The following is a 22,213-nucleotide window of genomic DNA, read 5'->3' on the forward strand; positions in this document are numbered from 1 at the left end:
TTCCATCATATATAAAAGCAGGTGGGGACGGAAGATGCTCTGTCTGGGAAGCAATCTTGAGTGTCCTCTTTCTTAGCAACACAGGTAGTCTTCGAAGTACAAAAGTTCATTTAGTGACCATTCAAAGTTACAACAGAACGGGAAAAAATCGATTTATGACCGTTTTTCAGAGATACGACCCAAAGGGCGTCTTGCCTACTGTCTATAGTGGAATAGGAAAATTGGGGCTCCCAGAGGTCATCTTGCCCAAAATCTAGAGAGGAAGCAGAGTCTTTGGTCCCCCAGCGCGCATCCTGCCCATTGTCCAGGAAGCAACTGGAGTCCGTGGGGCATCCTGAGGGCATCTTGCCTGCTGTCTATAGGAGATTTGGGGTGGGTCTCCAGAGGTCATCTTGCTCACCGCTTAGAGAAGAAACGGAGTCCGTGGGGTACCCCGAGGGCATCTGGCCCGACCCCTCCTCTTCTGGACCGCCTGCTCTTCCGAGGCTCCGCCCCGCCCCGCCTCCTCCTCCGCGGCCCCGCCCCCGACACCATCGCCGTCGCCCGCTTCCCCCGAGCGGCGCGTCGCCCTCCGAGGCGGCCCCGGCCGGTAAGCATTGCCCCTCCCCGGTCGATCTCCGAGCCCCCCCGAGCCCCCCCAGGCCTCGCTTTGCCCCCCGGCCTAGTCCCCCGGCTCAGCGGGCGAGAAGGCGAGAAGGCAGGTTTTGCGGCCTAGCCTGCTCTGAAGCCCCGGCCTCGCCTAGCGCGCCCAGCCGAGGAAGGCTCGTCGGAGGCGGCCAGGCGAGCCTGAGCTTCCAGGGGAAGGGGGGGGCTCTGACAATACTGAGGAAACTGGGTAGGGGGAATCCCCTTAAGAGCTAAAAGGGTCTCAAGGCAGGACCCTTCCCCTAATCGACCTTGGTATTTTTAGAGATCCTGATGGTTTCAATGTTTTTTTATTGTTTTAGAATGTTTTTGTTATACATGTTTTCGAATTGTGAGCCGCCCAGAATCGTTTGTTGGGATAGGCAGCTATAGAGATCAAATAAATAAATGATGGGTAAAGTGGAGGGGGGGCTTCCCCATCTCCCCCCCCCATCAGAGCAGAATATTGCCTTCTCTTCCCCTGTCTGCATTCCCACGACTTCTTGGTCCAGCTCGCATTCGACCTGGGTTAGGTTGGGTGTCTCGTGTGTTATTAACTTAACGACTGCTGTGGCAAGAAAGGTCGTTAAAAAGGGGCAAAACTCATTTAACAACTGGCTGTCTTGCTTACCAACAGAAATGTTGGGCTTAATTGTGGTTGTAAGTCAAGGACCACCTGAAGTTTGTGTTCTGTTCAGGGAGGCCTCCCAAAGACCAGTGTTTTCATGAGGGAAAGGATCTTGGGAAGAAGGGGAAATGGCTCTTCCCTTTTCAGGATAGTGGTGAAAAACAGGGGAAAGAATGAAGCTGGCAGAAAAAAACGGCTGTGAACAGCTTCAGCTTTTGTGGGGAAAATGATGAGTAAGTCTCCATTGAAGCTGAAAGAAATAATTGGTTGCTAAGCCTCTGAACAACCACGTGAAGGCTTTGTTTTTATCCGTGCTAGGAACAACCAGTTGATGCTTTGGGGGGGGGGGGGCAATTTCCAGAAAACTCTTCTGGTTTATTTAATACAGCTTGGAAGGTGCCAGCATTGCAAACTTGAAAAGGGTGCCAAATTGAATGAGGAGGGCCAAAGTGGTTTTCCAAAACCAAACATTGTGAGTCAGGCAGCTGTATAAATCTGGCAGATGAACAAAATGCATCAAACTGGGAAACCATATTGGGGGAAAAAAAATTCACAGTATTCTAAATGTGGATCCAAGACCATACCTGGAATACTGAGTCCAGTTTTGGTCACCACATTATAAAAAGGATGCTGAGACTCTGGAAAGAGTGCAGAGAAGAGCAGCTAAGACGATTAGGGGGCTGGAGGCTGAAATACATGAAGGACAGTTGCAGGAATTGGGTATGAAGAGAAGGACGAGGGGGGACATGATAGTCACAGAGAAGAGGCAGGACAGGAAGCAACAGATGGAAACTCATCAAGGAGAGAAGCAACCTAGAATTAAGGAGAAACTTTCTGACAACGAGAACAATTAATCAGTGGAACAACCTGCCTCCAGAAGTTGTGGGTGTTCCAAAACTGGAGGTTTTAAAGAAGAGCTTGGACAACCATTTGTCTGTGATGGTATAAGGACTCCTGCCTTGTACAACAGGTTGGATTAGAAGACCTTCAAGGTCCCTCCCAGTCCTATGATTTTGTGATTTGTATACTACCCAGGGAGATGAGCAGTTTCAAAATTAGATAGATAGATAGATAGATAGATAGATAGATAGATGATTAGATAGATATTATAATATTAATAATAAAGTTGGAAGGGACCTTGGAGGTCATTGAGTCCAACCCCCTGCTCAGGCAGGAACCCTACACCATTTCAGACAAATGGCTGTCCAGTCTCTTCTTAAAAACTTCCAGTGTTGGAGCATTCACCGCTTCTGGAGGCAGGTTGTTCCATTGGTTAATTGTTCTATCAGGAAGTTTCTCTTTAGTTCTAAGTTGCTTCTCTCCTTGGTTAGTTTCCATCCGTTGCTTCTCGTCCTGCCTTCAGGCGCCTTGGAGAATAGCTTGACTCCCTTCTTGAGTTCTTTTTCTCTTCTATAATATTGATTTCTTTTTTAAGCTGCTCAGAAAGCATTGTGTTTGTGCCAAAGGACTGCCATATTGCATGTTGTGCAAGGCCGAAACAAACTGCAGTCCATTTAAAGCTTCTCGTGGCTGCTGTTTGACTGAGCCAGGCAAAGCAGAATAGGGGACATGCTGTGAACTGCATCTTAATTAGTATTTATCAGGCTGTCAGTGGGCCTCGATTGGTTAAGAGAAGGATTCAAGAGCCGGTGGAGCAGTATTATATTTTTATTGCATTTAGCCAAGAGCTTAGTAGCTGAAAAATCTAGCCCATAGCTGGAAAGCTGTGGGAATTCTTTCTAGCTCAGTAGATATGAAAGAACGTGTTCCTTCTGTTGTTTTGCTCCCTACACAGTACTCACACTGAATGAGAAAGAAAGGTGGAAAATCAGCTGCATTTAAAATCCACAAGAGAGAAGGGGGTATTGCAAGCAAGGTTGCAATTAATTTTTCATCCTGCATTTTCCCTTCATATAACTAGGTGACAGAAGGACTGCTGCAAATTTTTGTCATTTAGAATCCCTAATGCAGGTTTTTTCTGAACCTTAGCAACTTTAAAATATCTGAATTGGAATTCCCAGAATTCCCCAGCCAGCATGCTTTAAGATATATGGACTATGTGGGCTGGGAACTAAGAAGTTTAACACATCTTCAAGTGGCCAACATTGAGAAATATTGATTGAGAAAGAAAAGTGGAATTCTTCCTTTCCTACCAGACCTTCTGGGTGGTACTCATAATGTTTGTTTGTTTTTTTTAAAAAACCCTATTTGTAATTGTTTCTGTTTTCTTTTAAACCTTCAGTGCCTTGGGAAGGCAGAGTATTGATACTGGAATTGTAAATACTGTTCTGTTTATTTATTGGCTACATTTTTAGACTGCTGTTTTTTCCAAGGGCTCATGAATTATACAAATCACTTAACATTCGGAAGATTAAATATTTCAGTTGCCTTCTTGGAATCTAGTCATCTGCATCCTAAGGCAAAGAGGCAAATTTGAGACCCTTCTCTCTTCATTTTAGGCACGGATGGTGGGCTGAGCTGGCCTGGAAAAAAGAAGCTTGTTGTTTGTCCGAGCTCTTTCTCCCCTCCCTTTAGGGGAGCCCAGGCACAAAATGGGGGACCCAAGAGACCTCTGTCCTCACCTGGATTGCATAGGTGAGGTCACCAAGGACGACATGCTTTTCAAGTCCAAGGTAAGTGGCTCGGCCTGCAGCAACATTTATCCTTGCTGGCATATACAGGTGGTTCTCAACTTATTGTAGCTACGAACAGTCATTGAATGATTGTAAGTTGAGGACTCCCTGTACATTCTTGTTTAAATTTAACAAAAAAGAGGACACAAAACTAAAAATAGCAATCAAATAACGTGATTTCAAAATAACGCATTAGTCTAAATAAAACGTGCAGCCTATAAATGCATAATGACACCACTGCTTCTGTATTGCTTGGGGGGGGGAGAATGGGGGTGCCTGGGAAATCACCAGGAATCGTGTCAACATTTTTCATTTTTTCTTTTCTCCTCCCTGTAAATCTAGGGAACATGCCAGTCTTGCGGTGCGGGAGGACCAAATCTATGGGCCTGCCTTCAGGTAAGACACCCCCTCTTTGCAAAGGGGGGTGTTGTGTTCCTCCGCTTGTCAAGTCTGGTGAGTTACTGGACCTGGAAGAGTCCTTTGAGGCCATAAAGGCCGGATTTTCTGCCTGCCTTGCAAATGCAATGACTTCAGATTAAACTTGCTTCAGGTTAAATAGGCCCGTCTTCTTCCCTTAGGTCGGTTGCCATTACGTCGGTTGTGGGGAGTCCTTTGCGGATCACAGCACTTTGCACGCCCAGGTGAGCGGTTCGTTACCAGCTTCATCTGACTAAGTTGAGTAAATTGATTCCCTGATATTGAGACTCTGGAGAGAGTGCAGAAAAGAGCAACAAAGATGACTAGGGGACTGGAGGCTAAAGCATGTGAAGAACAGTTGCAGGAATTGGGTATGTCTAATTTCATGGAAAGAAGGACTAGGGGAGACATGATAGCAGTTTTCCAATATCTGAGGGGCTGCCACAAAAAAGGGGGAGGGGTTCAACCTGTTCTCCAAAGCGCCTGAAGGCAGGACAAGAAGCAACGGATGGAAACTTACCAAAGAGTGATCCAACCTAGAATTAAGGAGAAATTTCCTGACAGAACAATTAATCAGTGGGACTCCTTGCCTCCAGAAGTTGTGGAATTCTCCAGCACTGGAAGTTTTTAAGAAGAGATTGGGCAACCATTTGTCTGAAAGGGTATAGGCTTTCCTGCTTGAGCAGGGGGTTGGACTAGAAGACCTCCAAGGTCCCTTCCAATTCCATTAATCTGTAGTCTGTAAGTTGGTGAAGTCTGTGAGTCACAAACCCTCATTGCTATTTTGGTCTTTTTTTCCTTTTCCCCCCACCAGACCAAAAAGCACAATTTGACGGTGAACCTGACTACCTTTCGGGTGTGGTGCTACACGTGCGAGAAGGAGGTGTTCTTGGACCAACATCTGGCTTCCCATCCTGCCAATCTGCCTTCCAAATTTATGGAACAGGTAGTGGGGTAGTTTTTTTGGATTGTGCTGCCTTCGTTCCCCCCTTTTTTTCTTGGTTGAAGAACGTGAAAGAGTTCCGAGCTTTTTGGGCTCTTGAGGTTTACATCGATGCTTAAAGATGGTCATGCTGAGCACCACTGCCTCCAGTTTTGGTCCTCCTAACAACAACCCTTGAGGTAGGCAGAGCTGAGAGGGTCCCCCTGTCTCCCCCAGTCACCCACTGAACCGCTGTACTGAGAGCCCAGGTAGTCCTCGACTTATAACTGTAATTGAACCCAGCCTTTCTGTTGCTAAGCGAGAATTTGTTAAGTAGGTTTTGCCCCACTTTACGGCCTTCCTTGCCGCAGTGAATCACTGCAATTGTTAACTTAGTGACCCGGTTATTAAGTGAATCTGGCTTTTCCCATTCCTGCTCCAGGATGCTCTCCCGCCTGTCCATCCGCTCAAAGCTGTCCCGATCGCCGTCGCTGACGAAGGAGAATCGGAATCGGAAGACGACGACCTGAAACCAAGAGGTGAGCCGGATGGCGTTCCTTCTCCCTGGGGGGGGGGGGTGGCAAATGGGTTACTGGGGGTGTCAAGAGCTTCACACATTGACTTCCCGCCCCGTTAGGCCTTACGGGAATGAAAAACCTGGGGAATTCATGTTACATGAACGCTGCTCTCCAGGCTCTCTCCAACTGGTAGGTGGCAGAACTGAAAGGCCTCGTTGAGGTCTGGGATGCTGGACCAAAACCGAAGGTCTCTATCAAGGGCGGGAAATCGGGAAATTCAGGCAGATCAAATGAATAGACAGCTTTATTGCCTCCGTTTTAGCCCCCCACTCACCCAGTTCTTCCTTGAATGCGGGGGCCTCGTGAGAACCGACAAGAAGCCGGCACTCTGCAAAAGTTACCAGAAGCTGATCTCCGAAGTGTGGCACAAAAAACGGTGAGTTGGCTGAGGAGAGCCCCGTTTGTGAGATGTAAAGCAAAATTTTAGCATTGGCGGGTGGGTGGAAAATAAAAAATACAATTGTTACGGTTTGTCCTCCCTTCTTCCTAGCCCGAGCTACGTTGTCCCCAGCAGCCTCTCCCACAGCATCAAGCTGATCAACCCCATGTTCCGGGGCTACGCGCAACAGGTGAGCACGTTCCCGCTGCTGAGGTAGGTGGGAATGACCTGGGGTCTCTTTCCTGCCATTGTTACAAAGCCGGAGACCCTCTAATAAAGGACGGAGGTCGTTGCAGGACACCCTGAGGAAGGATCGCTTGTGGATTTGGTCCCGGAGAAATGGAAAGAGTCTCCTGCTTTGCTCTTCTTTCCATCCCATCTTAGGACACCCAGGAATTTCTCCGCTGCCTGATGGACCAACTTCACGAAGAGCTGAAGGAGCCGGTGGTGGCCGAGCTGCGCGACTCGGACGCAAGCGACACGGACGAGAAGAGGGAGGGGGACCGCAGCCCCTCGGAGGACGAGTTCCTCTCCTGCGACTCGAGCAGTGACCGCGGAGAAGGGGACGGGCAGGGCAAAACGGGCTCGGCCGAAGCGGAGCTGCTGATCCAGGACGAGGCGGGCCGGAACATCTCTCAGAAGGAACGGATGAAGGATCGGAAGTTCTCCTGCCACCAACGGCGGAGCAACTCGGAGCAAGTGGACGAAGATGCTGACGTCGACACCTCGGTGATGGCGGTGGAAGGCGGGGCTTCTCCGGAAGGGCTCCTGCCGCCCCCTCCTCGACCTGCCAGCCCTGCGAGGACCCCAGGTAGGGCCCAGAGGGAGTGTAGGGCTCCCCTGCTGCCTCGTGGACGTGGAAAATTGGTCTCTGGACCGTGTGAGCTTTGCGATCTCCCGAGGCCGCCTTTTTTTTTCCCTTTTAGAAATAGTTGGGGTGAACTAGGAGGGAAGAAAGAAGAAGCAGGAAAGGGGCGGCCGTCGTTCCTGTTTCTAAGAAAGCTCTTGGGGGTGTAGGATCGCTCACTAGGGCCAAGAGGCTTGTGCTGATTGGCCAGAGCAGTTTGGCAGACTTGTTGGGAGGAGGTTATATATACCACCTCCATTTTGGGAGAGCTGGATTGGAAGTTCCCTATGGATCTGCTGTTCTAGACCTTCTCTTCTTCCCTTCTCTCTCCCCATCCAGCCATCCCTTTCTCATTTATCTTCCTTCTTTCCCCCTTTCCCATTTTCCTTCTTCCTTCCTTCCTTCCTTCCTTCCTTCCTTCCTTCTCTTTTCCCATGTTTCTTCCTCCCTCTCTCCCTCCATCTCCTTGTCCTCCCTCCCTCCTTTATTATTTATCTTCCTTCTCCTTTTTTCCTTTCCCATCTCCTCCCCTCTTCTCTTTTCATCTTCTCCTGCCTTCTTTTTTATCTTCTCCCACTTCTCCTTCTCCTCTCTGCATTTTTAAGCCACTCAAACTCGCCTTATAAAGGAGGTGGGAAACATAAAAATTTAATCAGTAAATAAAATAAAATCTCATCATTCCCAGAACCAGATAATGACGCCTACCCTCATTGCTCGTCGCGGCCCTGCAGCCCTGTCCACCATGATATGTACGCCAAACTTTCAAATCCTCCTCATTCCAGCCCTGTGAGGCTGGGAGCCTCCTACGTGCTGAAGAAAGGTAGGACGAGATGGTTTCCTGTGTGATGTGCTTCTCTGAGTCCTCGCTGAGCGCCCCTGGTTTTACGACCATGGCTGCTGGAAGCTGTTAAGTGAATTTAGCTTCCATGTTGACTGGGAATCTGAAGGACCTGGGGTAGGCCGATATTCTTTGATGGAGTTACAGGCATCCAAGCGAAGCTGCCTTTTGCAATTGACTGATGGGGATTTTGGTCAATGCCAGTGGTGTTAGGAGCCCTGGTGGTGCAATAGCCAGAATGCAGGGTTGCAGGCTAACTCTGCTAATTGCCAGCAGTTCAATCCTGACCGGCTCAAGGTTGACTCAGCTGTCCATCCTTCCGAGGTCGGTAAAATGAGGACCCAGATGGTTGAGGACCAGATGATGACTCTGTAAACTGCTTAGAGAGGGCTGTAAAGCACTGTGAAGCGGTATATAAGCCTACTGTTGCTATTGGTGTGCAAGTGGTGCTCCAGATATTTTGCAAATGCACCCAGGTGCCTATTGCCGTTGGTCCTATCTTCCTTCTGTGTTTATTTGCCTCCTCCTCCAGCTCAGCTGTTGACGGCTGGAAAAAGGAAGAAAGAGTTGCGCTACCGTAGCGTCATCTCTGACATCTTTGACGGCTCCATTCTCAGCCTCGTCCAGTGCCTCACCTGTGACCGAGTGAGTTTTCTTGGAAAGAAGCCGGCCCTTTTCCACACCCTCCCCTTCAGCTGTGGCTGCCCGTCACGCCAGAGTTCAGCCACCAGGAGAGGGGTTTTTCTTAGTGTTTGGTATAGGAATGATGGGCCCAGGCAGGAGCTTAACTTTCTTGCAAGATTCAGTCTGGTAGGTCACTGTTCAGCCTTCTGAGCTTTTGGACTCGTGTTGGAGCCCGTCTTCAGGGAATTTCTCTTTATTGGAATGTGTGCTTTAGGCTCTTCTGTGGGTTGTATATATGGTGCCTTCCTATTGATTTATTGGTGTGTTGATGGCCAGTGATGGGCTATTGTCCCCTTGTGCTGCCAAGTACCTGATAGGCTGGTGCTAAACCAGCCCGTTTCCCAGGCTTCGATCATTTTTCCTGCTGTTTTTGTACCTGCTCCGCCAGCAATCTTAGTAGCTGTGAAATCGAATGTACTTCCTTCTTCATTAACTTTCATTTTATTTTGCTTACTTTCCTCTCTCTTCCTTTGATGCCTTTCCAGGTTTCCACCACTGTAGAGACCTTCCAGGATCTGTCGCTACCGATTCCCGGGAAGGAAGACTTGGCTAAACTGCATTCGGCCATTTACCAAAATGTGCCAGTCAAGGCAGGAGCCTGCGGTGACAACTATGCCGCCTCGCAGGGCTGGATCGCCTTCATCATGGACTACATTCGCAGGTCTGTGGTTCAGACATCGGCGCTGTGCTGTTACTGCTGTGTTTCTCAATCTTTAGCCACCTTCAGGGGTGTGGACTTCAACTCCCAGAATTCCCCTCTTGAAGTCCACACCTCTGAAGGTGGCTAAAGGTTGAGAAACATTGCTCTACTCTAGTCCTCAACTTAGCAACCATTCATTTAGTGACCATTCAAAGTTACAGTGGCACCGTTGCAGCATCCCTGTGGTCATGTGATCAATATTTGGATGGAGAAGTGAGGCTCAGAATGATTCATTCCCCAGGGGTAGTTTTCCAGGAGCCCTAAGTACAAATCCACATGGTGATTACAAGCAGGGCGTCAGGTCCAGAAGGACTCACACGCCTGTCTCCTTGTCTTCCCCAGGTTTGTGGTGTCCTGTATCCCCAGCTGGTTTTGGGGCCCCGTCGTCACCCTGGAAGACTGCCTGGCTGCCTTTTTCGCTGCAGACGAGTTGAAAGGTGTGTTGGCAGGGAGAAAGGCGGCCCCCACACCCAGGCTCTTGAAAGAGAGGCTAGTATGATGGCACGGGTCCCCCTCAATTTACAGCCATTTGCTTAGTGACTGTTAGACTGAGAAAAATGACTTATATAACCACTTCTCACACTTGTAACTGTCACAGCATCCGTGGGGTCATGTGATCAAAACTCGGGTGCTTGGTACCAGCATGTATTTACGACGGTTGCAACGTCCCAGGGTCACGTGATCACCCTTTGCCACCTTCCCAGCCAGTTTCTGACACAAACCAAGTCAACCTTGCATAGGGAGGGGAGAGAGAGAGAGAGACAGAGGGAGGGAGAGGTTTCACTGTCCATTTGAGGAGCAGCCTAACAATGCTTGTCTTCATCTTGTTTCTCTTCTAGGTGACAACATGTACAGCTGTGAAAGATGTAAAAAGTAAGTCCCTTTTCCCACCCTCCGTTTTCCCCCTCCCAGATATTTTCCTTGCTCACTCCCAAAACTCAGCATCTGGGTGGGAGAATAAAATTGGGAGCAGCCCAGAAGTGGCTCAAGGAAAGCTGGCTGGGGATTCTGGGAGTTGAAGTCTAGACATCTTAAAAGCGGCTATGTTTGAGAAACGCTGAACCAGTCCTTTTTTTTCCTCCTCCTCCTCCTCCTCCTCCTCCTCCAGGTTGCGGAACGGAATCAAGTACTGCAAAGTGCTCCAGCTGCCGGAGGTGAGCGGTTTCCCTTTGCCTGGTTTTGCCAACAAGGAGGGAGAGAAGGAGGGAGGAAGATGAGAAAGAGAGAGGGAGAGAGGGAGGAAAGAAGAAAGGAAGCGATGTTTTAGACCGAAGTCCTTCCTTGCTCTCCTGCAGGGTTTAATGGTGACTTTTCCACAAGAGCAGCTGATGGGTCATGATCTCTGCAGACGTATTTCAAACGGTTTCTCCCCCCCCCCACTCCCAGGTCCTCTGCATCCATCTAAAGCGCTTCCGGCACGAAGTCATGTACTCCTTCAAAATCAACAGCCACGTTTCCTTCCCTCTGGAAGGCCTGGACCTGCGGCCCTTCCTGGCCAAGGAGAGCCTCTCCAAAGTCACTAGTTACGACCTCCTCTCGGTGATTTGCCACCACGGCACAGCCGGCAGTAAGTCGCCCGCCTGCCTGTCCCCGATTCCTCTGAACGGATTCCGGAAGTGGGCCGCGGGCTCCGGACCCCACCAAATGCTCGGCCTCTCGCTCCCAGGTGGACATTACATTGCCTACTGCCAGAACATGATCAACGGCCAGTGGTACGAATTCGACGACCAGTACGTGACCGAAGTGCACGAAACAATCGTGCAGAACGCCGAGGCTTACGTCTTGTTCTACAGGTGGGGATAACCCTGTGCAGGTAGTTCTCAACTTACGACCACAGTTGAGCCCACCAACACACCGCCTCCGGCTGATTGGCCCAAAGTCACCCAGGCAGCTTTCATGGCTCAGGCGGGACTAGAACTCACTGTCTCCTGGTGATTGGATTAAAGTTATCCAACTGGCTTTCCTGCCTAAGGCGGGACTAGAATTCACCGTCTCCTGGTGATTGGCCCAAAGTCACCCAGCCCCCTAAGGTGGGACTAGAACTCACCGTCTCCTGGTGATTGGCCCAAAGTCACCCAGCCGGCTTTCATGCTGAAGTCGGGACTAGAACTCGCCGTCTCCCACTTTCTAGCTTGGTACCTTTCCCACCAGACCCAACCGCTCCACTCTTCCTCTTTTTCTCTTCTTTCTTTCGAACCGCCCTGCAGAAAAAGCAGCGAGGAGGCTGTCCGGGAGCGCCAGAAAGTCGTCTCTTTGGCCACCATGAAGGAGCCCGGCCTGCTGCAGTTTTACATCTCCCGGGAATGGCTGAACAAGTTCAACACCTTCACGGAGCCCGGACCCATCAGCAACCACATCTTCCTCTGCCCCCACGGAGGTGAGGGGCGCTGCGGGTCGCTCTCCTTTTAGAACAGCATTTGGGGCTTTTCTTGGGATTGGGAGACATCGGGGAGTTCCTTAGACCTTTTTTTTTTTCGAAATACAGGTAAGTCCTCCACTTACCCCCCCCCCCATGATTGAGCCCAAAATTTCTGTTGTTAAGTGAATCTGGCTTCTCCATTGACTTTACTTGTTCGAAGGTCGCAAAAAGGGATCATACGATCCCAGGATGCTGCAGCCGTCGTAAATGCAAGCCGGTTGCCCAGATTATGATCACACAACCGTGGGGGACGCTGCAATGAGTGCGAAGACTGATTAAAAGTCACTTTTTTCACTTCTGTCATAACTTCAAGCGGTCTCATTCTGAACTCTGTTTATCTTTCTCCATAGGAATTCCACCGAATAAATACCATTATATTGATGATCTGGTGGTAATTCTTCCCCAGAATGTTTGGGAATACCTGTATAACAGGTAAGGAGTTTTGTCTCCCAGCGTTTCAGCCACTGTTGGAGTTACTGTTCTTTCCTCTTGGTCTCCTGTCCATCCCAAAGAAAACCATTTGCAGGAGAAACACAGGGCTGCCCCCCTTCCTTCCTTTTAAGAACTGGTAGCTGTGCTTCTGTGTTATTGGGCATATTAGATATTTATGGTTGCCTCACACGAGTTAGAATAGAAATGGAAGGAGAGCAGAGTAGAAGAAATAGAATAGACTAAAAGGATGAGTAGAAGGGAAGGAAAATGCACCTGGTCAGTCCAGAGTACAGCAGCTCTGTGGGGCTTCAGTTCCAGGGCGCAAGATGCAATGTGGTTTCATTTTGTGCTCAGGTTTGGGGGCGGCCCAGCCGTCAATCACCTCTACGTCTGCTCGGTGTGCCAGGTAGAGATTGAAGCTCTGGCTAAGCGGAGAAAGATGGAGATTGACACCTTTATCAAGGTAACATCTCCAGGGCTGGCCTGGTGGGGTAGGGAGCCTAATGGTGGGTCAAAGGGGAGGGCCCACCTGGGTTTGCAGAAGGGCTCCCCAATTTAAAAGAGAATTGGGAAGTTGGAAAGAGGGATCTGGAACATAACAGTTTCAGGAATTGGGTATGGCTAGTCCAGAGAAAAGAAGGACTAGGGGAGACATGACAGCAGTCTTCCAGTAAGAAGAAGGGATCAACTTATTTTCCAAAGCACCTGAAGGCAAGACGAGAAACAACGGATAGAAACTCATCAAGGAGAGAAGCAACCTGGAAATAAGGAGAAATTGCCTGAAAGTGAGAACAATTAACCAATGGAATGGCTTGCCACCAGAAGTTGTGGGTGCTTTATCCCTGGAGATTTTTAACTGGAGAGCCCCTTGTCTGAAATGGTACAGGGTCTCCTGTTTGAGCAGGGATCTCCAAGATCCCTTCCAGCTCTATTCTGATTAATTTGACCTCCTCGGAGCCTCCCAGCCTGACCTCTGCCCCTTCGCCCCCCCAGCTGAACAAAGCCTTCCAGGCCGAGGAGTGCCCGAGCGTCATCTTTTGCATCAGCATGCAGTGGTTCCGCGAATGGGAGGCCTTCGTCAAAGGGAAGGACAACGGTCAGTTTGGGGAGAGGCTGACCAGGCGGTGGTGGCGACGGGGAGCCCCAAAGATTCGGACCAGCCGCTTCCCTGCCTGCCCAGTTGCCCGATTGAACTGGCAGGACGAAAGCCGGGCACCTAAGGCGGGTCTAGAACTCACACCGTCTCCCTGTTTCTAGCCTGATGCTTTAACCGCTATTGCTTAGTGCTCCGAGATTTGAAAATGCTGTCCAGAGGTGGGACTTCAACTCCCAGAATCCCCTTTGGTCAGTCTTGCAAGCCCTGGGATTCGAAGTTTCCCTGAAACAACTCTTGCTGAACATCATAACCGGGAGAGTTATAAACCCAAAACCAAGCCAAAAGGAACCAGTAATCAGTTTTATTAAACACTTCAAAAAAAATTTTTTTTAAAAAAAGCAAAGGAGCCAGTGTTTTATTAAAGGAACCAGTTTTATTAAATGCTTCAAGATCATTTTAAAAACCACTATAAGCCCCTTTTTAAAAAGGCCCCTCAGTTTCCGTGCGTAGCTTCAGCCTCTGCTGAGGGGGTCGGCTGGGAGCGTGGCAGCCCCCTCAGTCCAGACCACACCCAGAGTGGGAGGCTGCCCTCAACGCTACACAATCGGACTCACAAGCCCTGTTTCCTTTCCTGCAGAGCCCCCTGGCCCGATCGACAACACCAAAATTGCCGTGGCCAAAGGAAGCGGCCACATGCAAGTCAAGCAGGGTAAGGAACAGGGAAACCGGCTTTGCCGTCGCGCCAGACTCCGCCGGGCCTTGGTTCAGATGTTGCCCCAAATCTCTCCTGACGGGCTCTCCTGCCTTTTCCAGGAGCCGATTACGGGCAGATCTCGGAGGAGACTTGGATCTACTTGAGCACGCTCTACGGCGGAGGCCCCGAGATCGCCATCCGGCAAAATGTGGCCCACGTGCAGGAGGTAGGAAGCCTCCATGGGGAGCAGAAGATCGAAGCTGAGACCAGAGCAGCATAAGACGATGGGGACGTTCAGGTGAGGGTCCTGGAGAGCCCAAAGGGGACGTTCAGTCCTCCAGTGGTGGTCTTTGTCTCCTGCCTTTGGTTGTTTTGACCACGGGGGGGGGTCATAAAAGGGCCCTTTTTTCGGTCCCTGTGGCTATGGGGACATTCGGCCCTTGGCAACGGGCTCACTTTCCTCCTGAGAAGGAAAGTCAACAGGAAGCAGATTCACTTATTCATTTTAACCACTGCAATGATTCCGCTTGCAAGACAGGCCGTAAAACGGGGCAGAGCTCACTTAACGAATGTTTCACTTAGCAGCAGAAACGTCGGGCTCCCTGCGGTGGTCGTAAGCCGAGGACTACCTGTATTAACGATTCCTGGCTTCTCCATCCTTCCTTTCCTTAGGTTGGCTCCCCCTTCAGACTCCTCCTGCGTTTTGGAACTCGACACACGTCCCACCCCCTGCCCTGTCCCCAGCCAGCCACTTGGGGCCCCCCCCACCCCCGTCTTTGGTCGCTCTTCCGCCAGGGCCCAAGAGCATCTCGACTGCCTGTTTTTGTCCCACGATTGTCCCGTTCCAGGCACGGAAGAGCTGCCTGGCTTTGGTTCCCTGCTTTCTCATCCCATCGTCTGCAGAAGCCGGGAAGGGTCCTTGCGGAGAAGTTGGGGTCGCCTTTGGAAGGAGCCGGCATCGTAACCATTCCCGTTTGCCACTCAGCTGGCCTTTTGTGACTCGAGCTGTTCTTGGAGAAAGTCCCAAGAAGGGGTGCACCATTGTCTTGGTTCTCGTTTTGGTTCCTCTCCTGAATTTGGGGCCCGAGATTTTGAAGTCGCCTGCAAAGAACCTCATTGGAAAGGAATACGTGGGGCGACAAGGTTCCCCCCCCCTCTTCCCTTTTGTGGCATTACAAAATATATTCCTTCTCCCGTACTGATGAAAAAGGGTCTTCAGAGAGTTGGGTGCAGCCCCCGATTCCCTTCTATTTATCTATTTATTTTCAAGGAATGGATTGTCCTTGATTCTTCTCCTCTCTGTCACCCAAGTATTTCCCAGCACAAGCTGGCAACATTGGTACGCCTAAAACCAAGCGTGGGCCTCAAGCCACATCGACAAACAGGCTTGAATTTCCACCCAGTGGTTCCTTGCACACCCAAATGCTACAGAAATCTCAAAAAATGTGACAACGAAGTAAGGGAACTCTCTACATCTGTGCGCTGAAAAGAGGTTGAACAGGTCCCAGAAGGAGGAAACGAGGGCCCCCATTCTCTGTGCATCGATGCTGACCTTCACTTCGAATTCCTGCAAAATTTCCTTGGGGGATTTATGACTTTCTCATCCACCTGCGTGATGCTTAGGGCAAGATGGAGCTAAGAGAGTTCCCCCCACCCAAAGCAAACAGGCAATCCCACTTTGGACGTGAACTAAGAGCTGGCTTCTTGCACGTCTCCGCTTTTCGCCATTTCAACAGAGGCCCGGATGCTAATCCTCAAGAGAGCAGAGATTCTTGCTGTCCTAGCGATGTATCACTCTGCAGCTGTCTCGCACACCGACATACAACCTCACTTTTTGACCCAGGTGGGAAGGGCATTACCCTTAAGAAGGCAGTTTATTATTATTATTATTATTATTTCCTGGACCAAGGAGTGGTAGCACCGCCGGAGGAAGAGATGCAGAATGAAACGTGGACTCGGGAGAAGCTGCTTTGAAGGCGAGAGGTCGATGGCAAAGGCTGGGTTACCAAAAAGAGGTCCTGGCCTCTACCTACTGGATGCCACCTGTCCTTGCTGTGTCTTCCTTCCCACAGTCCTTCTGGGGCAGCCCTGTTTTGCATTGTCCTGCGTGGATCCACTTTGGGGAGACTGGGACCTTGGATGCTTCATCCATTGGTGTTTTTTTTCCCCTGCCAAAAACAGCCAATAAAACTCGCTCACGTTCAAAAGCCGTGTCAAAGTTGCTTTGCTTTGATCTGAGCGGGCTGGGCTGCTTCACTGTGGTAAAAAAGGCTGTTAAAATGGGGCAAAACTCCCTTGCTTAGCAACTTAAATTTGGGGCTGAGTTGTGCTCGTAAGTCGAGGACTGCCTGTACTTGACAAATAAGATCTTCGCTGGTAGCTTTGCAACAGCCTCCCGATGCTTCTAAACTTGAGTTAAAATTGAGGTTTGAGAGCTAACTGCCCCCCTGGTCCCTTATATTTGGGGGGGAAATTGGTCTCTTTCTCCAGATTGTCCACTGTCACTTGTCTTTCATCTCTCTTTTAAAAAAAAACTTTCCAAAGCAGCTGTTCTGAGCTCTGCTTGGTGTCACAGTTTTCCTCTTGGGGTTAATAATTCATGGCTGCCTGGGGTGCTTTTTTTTTTTTTTTTTTTTAAAAACCAATCCTTCCTGGTGGCCTGACAAAATTGCACACACACACACCACCAGACACACATACACGCTCTGCTATTTTTGGTAGGAAGCCCAGCCAACTGCAACAGGAGAAGGTGAAAAGTGATCTTCTCTGCTTAGGGACCTTTTGCTCCAGCCAGAGTATCAAGCAAGTCCTCGGCTGAGACAACTAGCAAAGGATCCACTTGCCCTTGTGTTGACTGATTAACAACAGATTCCCCCTCTGTCCCGCCTTCTCCAGTCTGGAAATTCTTCCAGGCTCATATTGCATGTCTTAAACCAAACGAATTTGCAGACAGCTCTGCCTGCTCTGCAAACCAGAGGCACTGCTTTAAAAACTTTTAAAAATAGAAAATAGAGGCTTAGCTGTCAAACCGACATTTTGTTCTGTTTCTTTAGGTCCACTCCTCCCTTTCTGGGAGGGAGGGAGGAATGGAAGGAAGGGAGAAGGAGGGAGGGAGGAAAGGAAGGAAGGAGGGAGAGAGGAAGGAAGGAAAGAAATTAAGAAAAAAAGAATGCAGCCAAGACTGGCTGCAGTGATTCACCAAAATAAGGCAAGACTCATTTCATCATCATAGCAATGGAAATTCTCGTAAGTCAAGGACTGTGTGTTCTGTTGCAAGCATGTAGGTGCAAAATTGGTAATTGTCCCCCCTCCCTTTCTACATTTCTAATAAACCCATCCCAATGTGCAGCAATCATAGTTCAAGTCTGCGCTCGCTTTCAAATGGAAGCACTTTATTTGATTGAATTCTGTTGCCAGAAATAAAATGAGTCAAAACACTAGAACTCGGATTTCCTTTACACCTTTTTTCAGCTAGGAAAATCATACATACACAGAGACATTTAAGTTGCCACCAAAAACCTACATAAAAAGAATCCAGTGCCTAAATACACAGAAGTAAACCATTAAAAAAATGAAAACGAAACAAAAAGTGCTTGACATTTCATGTTAAAATATAATTTGGCGGGTTTTTTTTCTTTTTAAACCTTTTTGACACTTCAAGCATGAGAAGGAGGGATGGGGAGTACACAGAACTTTTGAAAAATACTCAGCATTAAAACACAGTTTTTCAGTAAATATTTTTTTTCTCTCTTGTCTATTTACAGATGGTAAGAAAGGGCGTTAGCAAGAGTAGAGGATGAGTTGAGAGGCCAGGATAATCTGTCTTTTTAGTCTGATCCTAACCAGGAAAAACTTTTTAGGAACTGTTGGTGTTACTTGTCTACTTCAAATTCATACCTCTAAGGCCCTGCATTAAAATTTCATGCATGCTTTTTAAGCATAGATGAAACTTTTCAAATATATATATTCTAACATAGGGGGTTATCTGGGGTTCTGGGGTCGAGGGACAATATTCTGAAATAGATTTTTTGAAAAAAATTATCTTAAATTTATTATGCCATTTGTATGAAAGTTCCAAGTCTTCCAAATCAAAACATACATTGGGACTCAAAACTACAGCTTTTTTGGCACCATGATTTCCTAAAGTATTTCTCCCCCCCCCCCCAGCCATCTTGGGTAGGCGTATGGTTAAGCCTTGGGAAGCCAAATCCCCTGTAAAACAGGCAACCCAAAAAATAATTGAATTAAAATTAAGGGCAGATAACAATTCTCTGTCCTTAACATTTTTTTTTTCTCTACTGTTGCATGAAAAATAAGCATTTCAAAGAAAATGGGTCTTAGGCATTTGCTCTATTCCAGGGTTGAAAAATGAAAGAACTGATAAATTTCCCATCCTCTACGTCTTAAACTCATCCACTTCTCTCTTTCTTTTTTTCCAAATTAAACCCATGTCATATCAAGGTTTGCAGAAATATTAAGCTAGACAGATAAACTATTTGGCGGGTCCTTCCCTAATATAATGATGGCACAGCTCATTTTTATTTTTTTTTCAGTCTTTGCACCTGAATAAAAAAAGGAGATTGAACCCATGCATCAATTGTAATCTTGGTTTGTGGAAAACAAACTACAGTTGGGTATATCTTTCTCCGCGTGGACATTCCTGGTCAGGAATAGTCTAGTGAGATCTTAGATTCAGTGGTGCATCAAACATGATGCTTACAAAAAGCATTTTTTAATTTTATTTTTCTGGGGGAAAAGCGAAGTTGCTCCCAAAAAAGGATCAAAAGAGAGCAGAGAGAGAGATCTTTTCTGAGGACAACAGATTTGGGAAAGGAGAAGAAAATGGGATTTTTAAACTAAAGCAGGATGTTTATTTTGGGAAGTCCCTCAATTTAATTTTGCGCCAATGACTCAGCCACTGTCCCAAGCTGCAGTTTCCTAAATCGAGTAGCAAATAGGCAGCTCTCTTGCCAAATCGTGCTGAAACTTATTTTTTTTTATTTTTTGCTTTGGACTTCCTCAAACTCTCCCTGGAAACTTTCTGGAAGGCTAGCCTGCCTTCTGCTTGAGGAAGGTTTGGGGGTCAGCCTGGCCCACCAGGGTAACAATTTTGAAAAAAAAAAGCCCCTTCCCTGAATTTTCCATGCCCATCCCAAACAGGCAGGTACACAAATATGCTGCAGTTGACAGCTTATTTGCAGCAAAGGCCCCCCTCCCCAGCCTCTGATCCTCACAATTAGACTATTCCCAAGAGTGGAGGCTCAATTTATTTTCTTGGGCTTTTGGTCTCCCAATCATCAGCCAACCCAGGCTGGCAATTCCTAGAGTTGTTCCTAGCTCGCTGAGGTTTGTAGCAGTCAAGTTTTACTTTTCTTTCACCAGGATATTTTAATGGTGAGGAGATGGAAGGAGTTATAATGGTGCAATTATATCCACAAATGGATACTGATAGTCCACTCGTATTAAACTGCTGATCTGGAGAGTATTTCCAGTGTCTACTTCAGCTTCCAACTCTTCACTTCCTTGCTTATGACCTTCTTCACTGAAAAAATGTCGGGAAAACTCAAGTTTTCTTGGCGATGCGTTACCTAGGCAGGGAATCCTTCAAAAATTCCTTGAAAATCAGTTCCAGCAAGTCCTTTTCACTTCTTTGGATGGAGAAACGAGATCTGACTCTCCCGTTCTTGGAGAGATTGCTCCGTCTTTCAAATCTAGGCTGCAGGCACAGCTCGTTGAAGCTGCAATCCGGAGCTACCCCAGTCCCCTTTTGGCTCCCCAAACTGCAGAGGCTCCTGAGAAGAGGCGAGTTCAAAACCGGCAGTCTCTCGAACTCGGCACAGTAATAGCCTTCTTAGTGAATCTGCGACAAGGCTCCAGTTTTGGGAAGGATCGTAGATCTTTGGGGATGCTGAGCACGCCCGCCACTTTGATTTGACGGCGCAGCCCCCAAAATGGAACTAAAAACTGGGATGGAACTTGAGAGCAGGCAGGAGCTGAGAAGGGCGGGAATCACAGTGACATTTGGCTGGATGGATCACAGAATCCAAGGGCTGGAAGGGGGACCTTGGAGGTCTTCTATTCCAGCCCATTGCCCAGGCAGGAGAGTCCACAAGCAGGATGGAGTTGGGAAAAGCTGAAATAAATAAACACGGGAGTGGACGTGCAAGAAAAGGAAAGTGGATTTAGAGAGGCGCCATGCAAAATAATTTAATAAATTAAAAGGGCAGGAGAAGGCGACCCGGGTGACGCAGAGAGGGCAGAACAGTGGACAAACAAGCCGAGAGGAGAAAAAAACCAAGACTGACATGAATGATGTTGGTTAGCTAAAAGAATGTTGGTGAAATAAAAGTTAATGCAGGTGGGCAGACAGATCCCTGGGGAGCTGAGCAAGGTTTTGGGTTGGTGCCCGTTTTCCTGGCCTTTCCTCCCAAAATTCATCAGGCAAACATCTGGCCTGGCTTGAGAGTTCTGGGAGTTGAAGTCCACCTGCTCTTCAAGCCACTGAGGTTGACCCCGGTGGAAAAAAAAATCCCTAATTCTTTCTAAGAGATCTGTAGGATGAAAGGGATCCATTATCCCATGGCACTTCCTAGAATGGAAATCTGAATTCCTGCCTGCAGGAGAGCTGGAGACCCCGTCATGGATTTTTTTTTAGCATAGGTGAGCCATGGAACCGAAGTCCTGGTGAACACCAAGGCTATCAAAAGACACCTCTGATTTGACCATCTTAGCAGCCTAAAACCAGGACCTCTGAACCGCTTTCTGCAGGTTCTGTGGAACTGCTTGAACCCAGGACCAAAACAGGGTGTTTCTGAACATGAGTAGCTTGGTCTGGGCAAGGCACGCTTTTGGCTCACCATGAATGGCCAAACTCTGCAGCTTCATTTATACATCACGCTAACACTGTGCTTCAATATGCCTTAGTCTAAACCCTGATAGAAGCCTGTTCTCCTTCCGATGAGCCTCCTCTGGATCTTGATGTGATGGACAGATGGAGTGAGTGCAGTGCAGAGACAGGAGAAATGGGGTCCTCCCACCACACCATGGTGTGGGTCACACCAAACACAACCACTCACCCAGCTGGAGGGGAACGTCCTTTGCATTCTTCTCCAGTCTTGGGTCCTCAAGGAGGACCATACAGGCTAGCCTAACCAATGGGGATGGAAGTGATCTCCTCAATGTGGCCAAGAGGTCCTACAGACTCCTAATAGGAAACATTTCCATCTTCTGCTCTAAGCAGAATCCTTCCAATTCCTCCATTTTCTTCTCAAGCAATCACAACAGGGTGCAAAGCCACACACACACGCACCCAAGCTGAAGACTATTAGGTAGATCTGCTAGATTAAAACAAAAATTATTTCAGCCTTAGGCCCTAGAATTAGCTGTGGACCCAACGTACAATTTCAGACTTCATTGCGAATTCAAATTTCTATCTAGTAGTGAGACCATCCATCTAATAATACCTTGGTTTTGAAGACACCGGCTAGGAAAATCCCTCTTTCACACCTGCTGCGTAAGAGAAACAAAAACCTGTTTGCAAAATCCTTTGAGGATCTGGGGTGAGAAAATGGGTGAGTAAGGGTCAGCTCTGATTCCATCCCTTCTCTGGGGGGGGGGGGGGAGAGAGGATCCCACAGTTTGGATCCGGAAGGCCGTGGTGGGAATCTCTCGAACCCCCAGCCAGGATGGATTCCTTGGTGCCACAGCCAAAATGCTGGTGAACGTAAGAAGCAATGAAGGGTGAGCTTGAAGGACAGTTTTAGAAGGGAGTTTTAATTCTCCTTCCACGAGGGCTTCATTCATTCATTCTCCCTCCCTTTCATCCCACGCTCGCAAACGCCAGAGGTGGTTTTGAAAACGGGTCGCGTTTCAAAATAATCATAAAATCCAATCATCAGTTTCTTCTCCTGTGGCCAAGCTCGTCCCGAAGCTCTTGTAACAGCAACTGACTTCTTGATTTTTTTTTTCTTTAGGAATCTAAAAAAAAAAAAAATCCAAACAAACAATAAGAGTAGTGGGGGGGAGGAAGAAATGTACACTAAAGGACTTACAACGGCTCCTTTAGTGTCCGCTCGAAGTAACGGCAGCACTGAAAAAAGCGACTTATGACCATTTTTCACACTTACGACCGTTGCAGCAAAAGTCACGTGATCACAATTCAGACGCTGGGCAACGGACTCCTATTTATGACGGTCGCAGTGTCCCGGGGGGGGGTCACGTGATCCCCTTTTGCGACCTTCTGACAAGCAAAGTCGAGGAGGAAGGCAGATTCACTTAACAACCGTGTGACTAAGTTAAGCACTGCAGTGATTCACTTAACAA

The 22,213-nt window shown here is 48.3% G+C and overlaps 2 protein-coding genes across 19 annotated transcripts in view; one reads left to right on the forward strand and one right to left on the reverse strand.

The window, feature by feature from the left end:
* The first annotated feature begins 478 nt into the window (after positions 1 to 478).
* USP20 (ubiquitin specific peptidase 20) lies at positions 479 to 16,098 on the forward strand. 3 transcript variants are annotated; one of them, XM_039345131.1, is made up of 25 exons: positions 480 to 589; positions 3,712 to 3,885; positions 4,228 to 4,281; positions 4,464 to 4,526; positions 5,117 to 5,248; positions 5,667 to 5,763; positions 5,862 to 5,931; positions 6,065 to 6,178; positions 6,293 to 6,371; positions 6,566 to 6,992; positions 7,714 to 7,848; positions 8,399 to 8,511; positions 9,036 to 9,211; positions 9,593 to 9,687; positions 10,090 to 10,123; positions 10,359 to 10,404; positions 10,637 to 10,817; positions 10,917 to 11,043; positions 11,458 to 11,627; positions 12,020 to 12,101; positions 12,456 to 12,564; positions 13,095 to 13,197; positions 13,835 to 13,906; positions 14,011 to 14,189; positions 14,564 to 16,098. In XM_039345131.1, exons 2-24 carry the CDS (start codon positions 3,805 to 3,807, stop codon positions 14,169 to 14,171), a joined length of 2,721 nt encoding a protein of 906 aa, XP_039201065.1. In that variant the 5' UTR covers positions 480 to 589; positions 3,712 to 3,804; the 3' UTR covers positions 14,172 to 14,189; positions 14,564 to 16,098. The 3 variants fall into 3 exon arrangements, with proteins under 3 accessions (XP_039201067.1, XP_039201065.1, XP_039201066.1); XM_039345132.1 differs by having other exon boundaries at positions 14,740 to 16,098; XM_039345133.1 differs by lacking the exons at positions 13,095 to 13,197; positions 14,564 to 16,098 and having other exon boundaries at positions 479 to 589; positions 14,011 to 14,188.
* Positions 16,099 to 17,262: 1,164 nt separating this feature from the next.
* FNBP1 (formin binding protein 1) overlaps positions 17,263 to 22,213 on the reverse strand; it is a 49,390-nt gene continuing 44,439 nt past the window's right edge. For 15 of the 16 annotated variants that reach the window (XM_039345136.1, XM_039345140.1, XM_039345139.1 and 12 more), the window contains one exon: positions 17,263 to 21,868. In XM_039345136.1, coding sequence (XP_039201070.1) covers positions 21,861 to 21,868 — 8 coding nt within the window. In that variant the 3' untranslated portion in view covers positions 17,263 to 21,860. The remainder of the gene's footprint in view (positions 21,869 to 22,213) is intronic. The other variant, XR_005556908.1, reaches the window with a different exon arrangement.

Source organism: Crotalus tigris, unplaced genomic scaffold (genome assembly GCF_016545835.1).
Source record: "Crotalus tigris isolate CLP2741 ecotype Arizona unplaced genomic scaffold, ASM1654583v1 scf7180000017940.1788314, whole genome shotgun sequence".
Classification (NCBI taxonomy): Eukaryota; Metazoa; Chordata; class Lepidosauria; order Squamata; family Viperidae; genus Crotalus; species Crotalus tigris.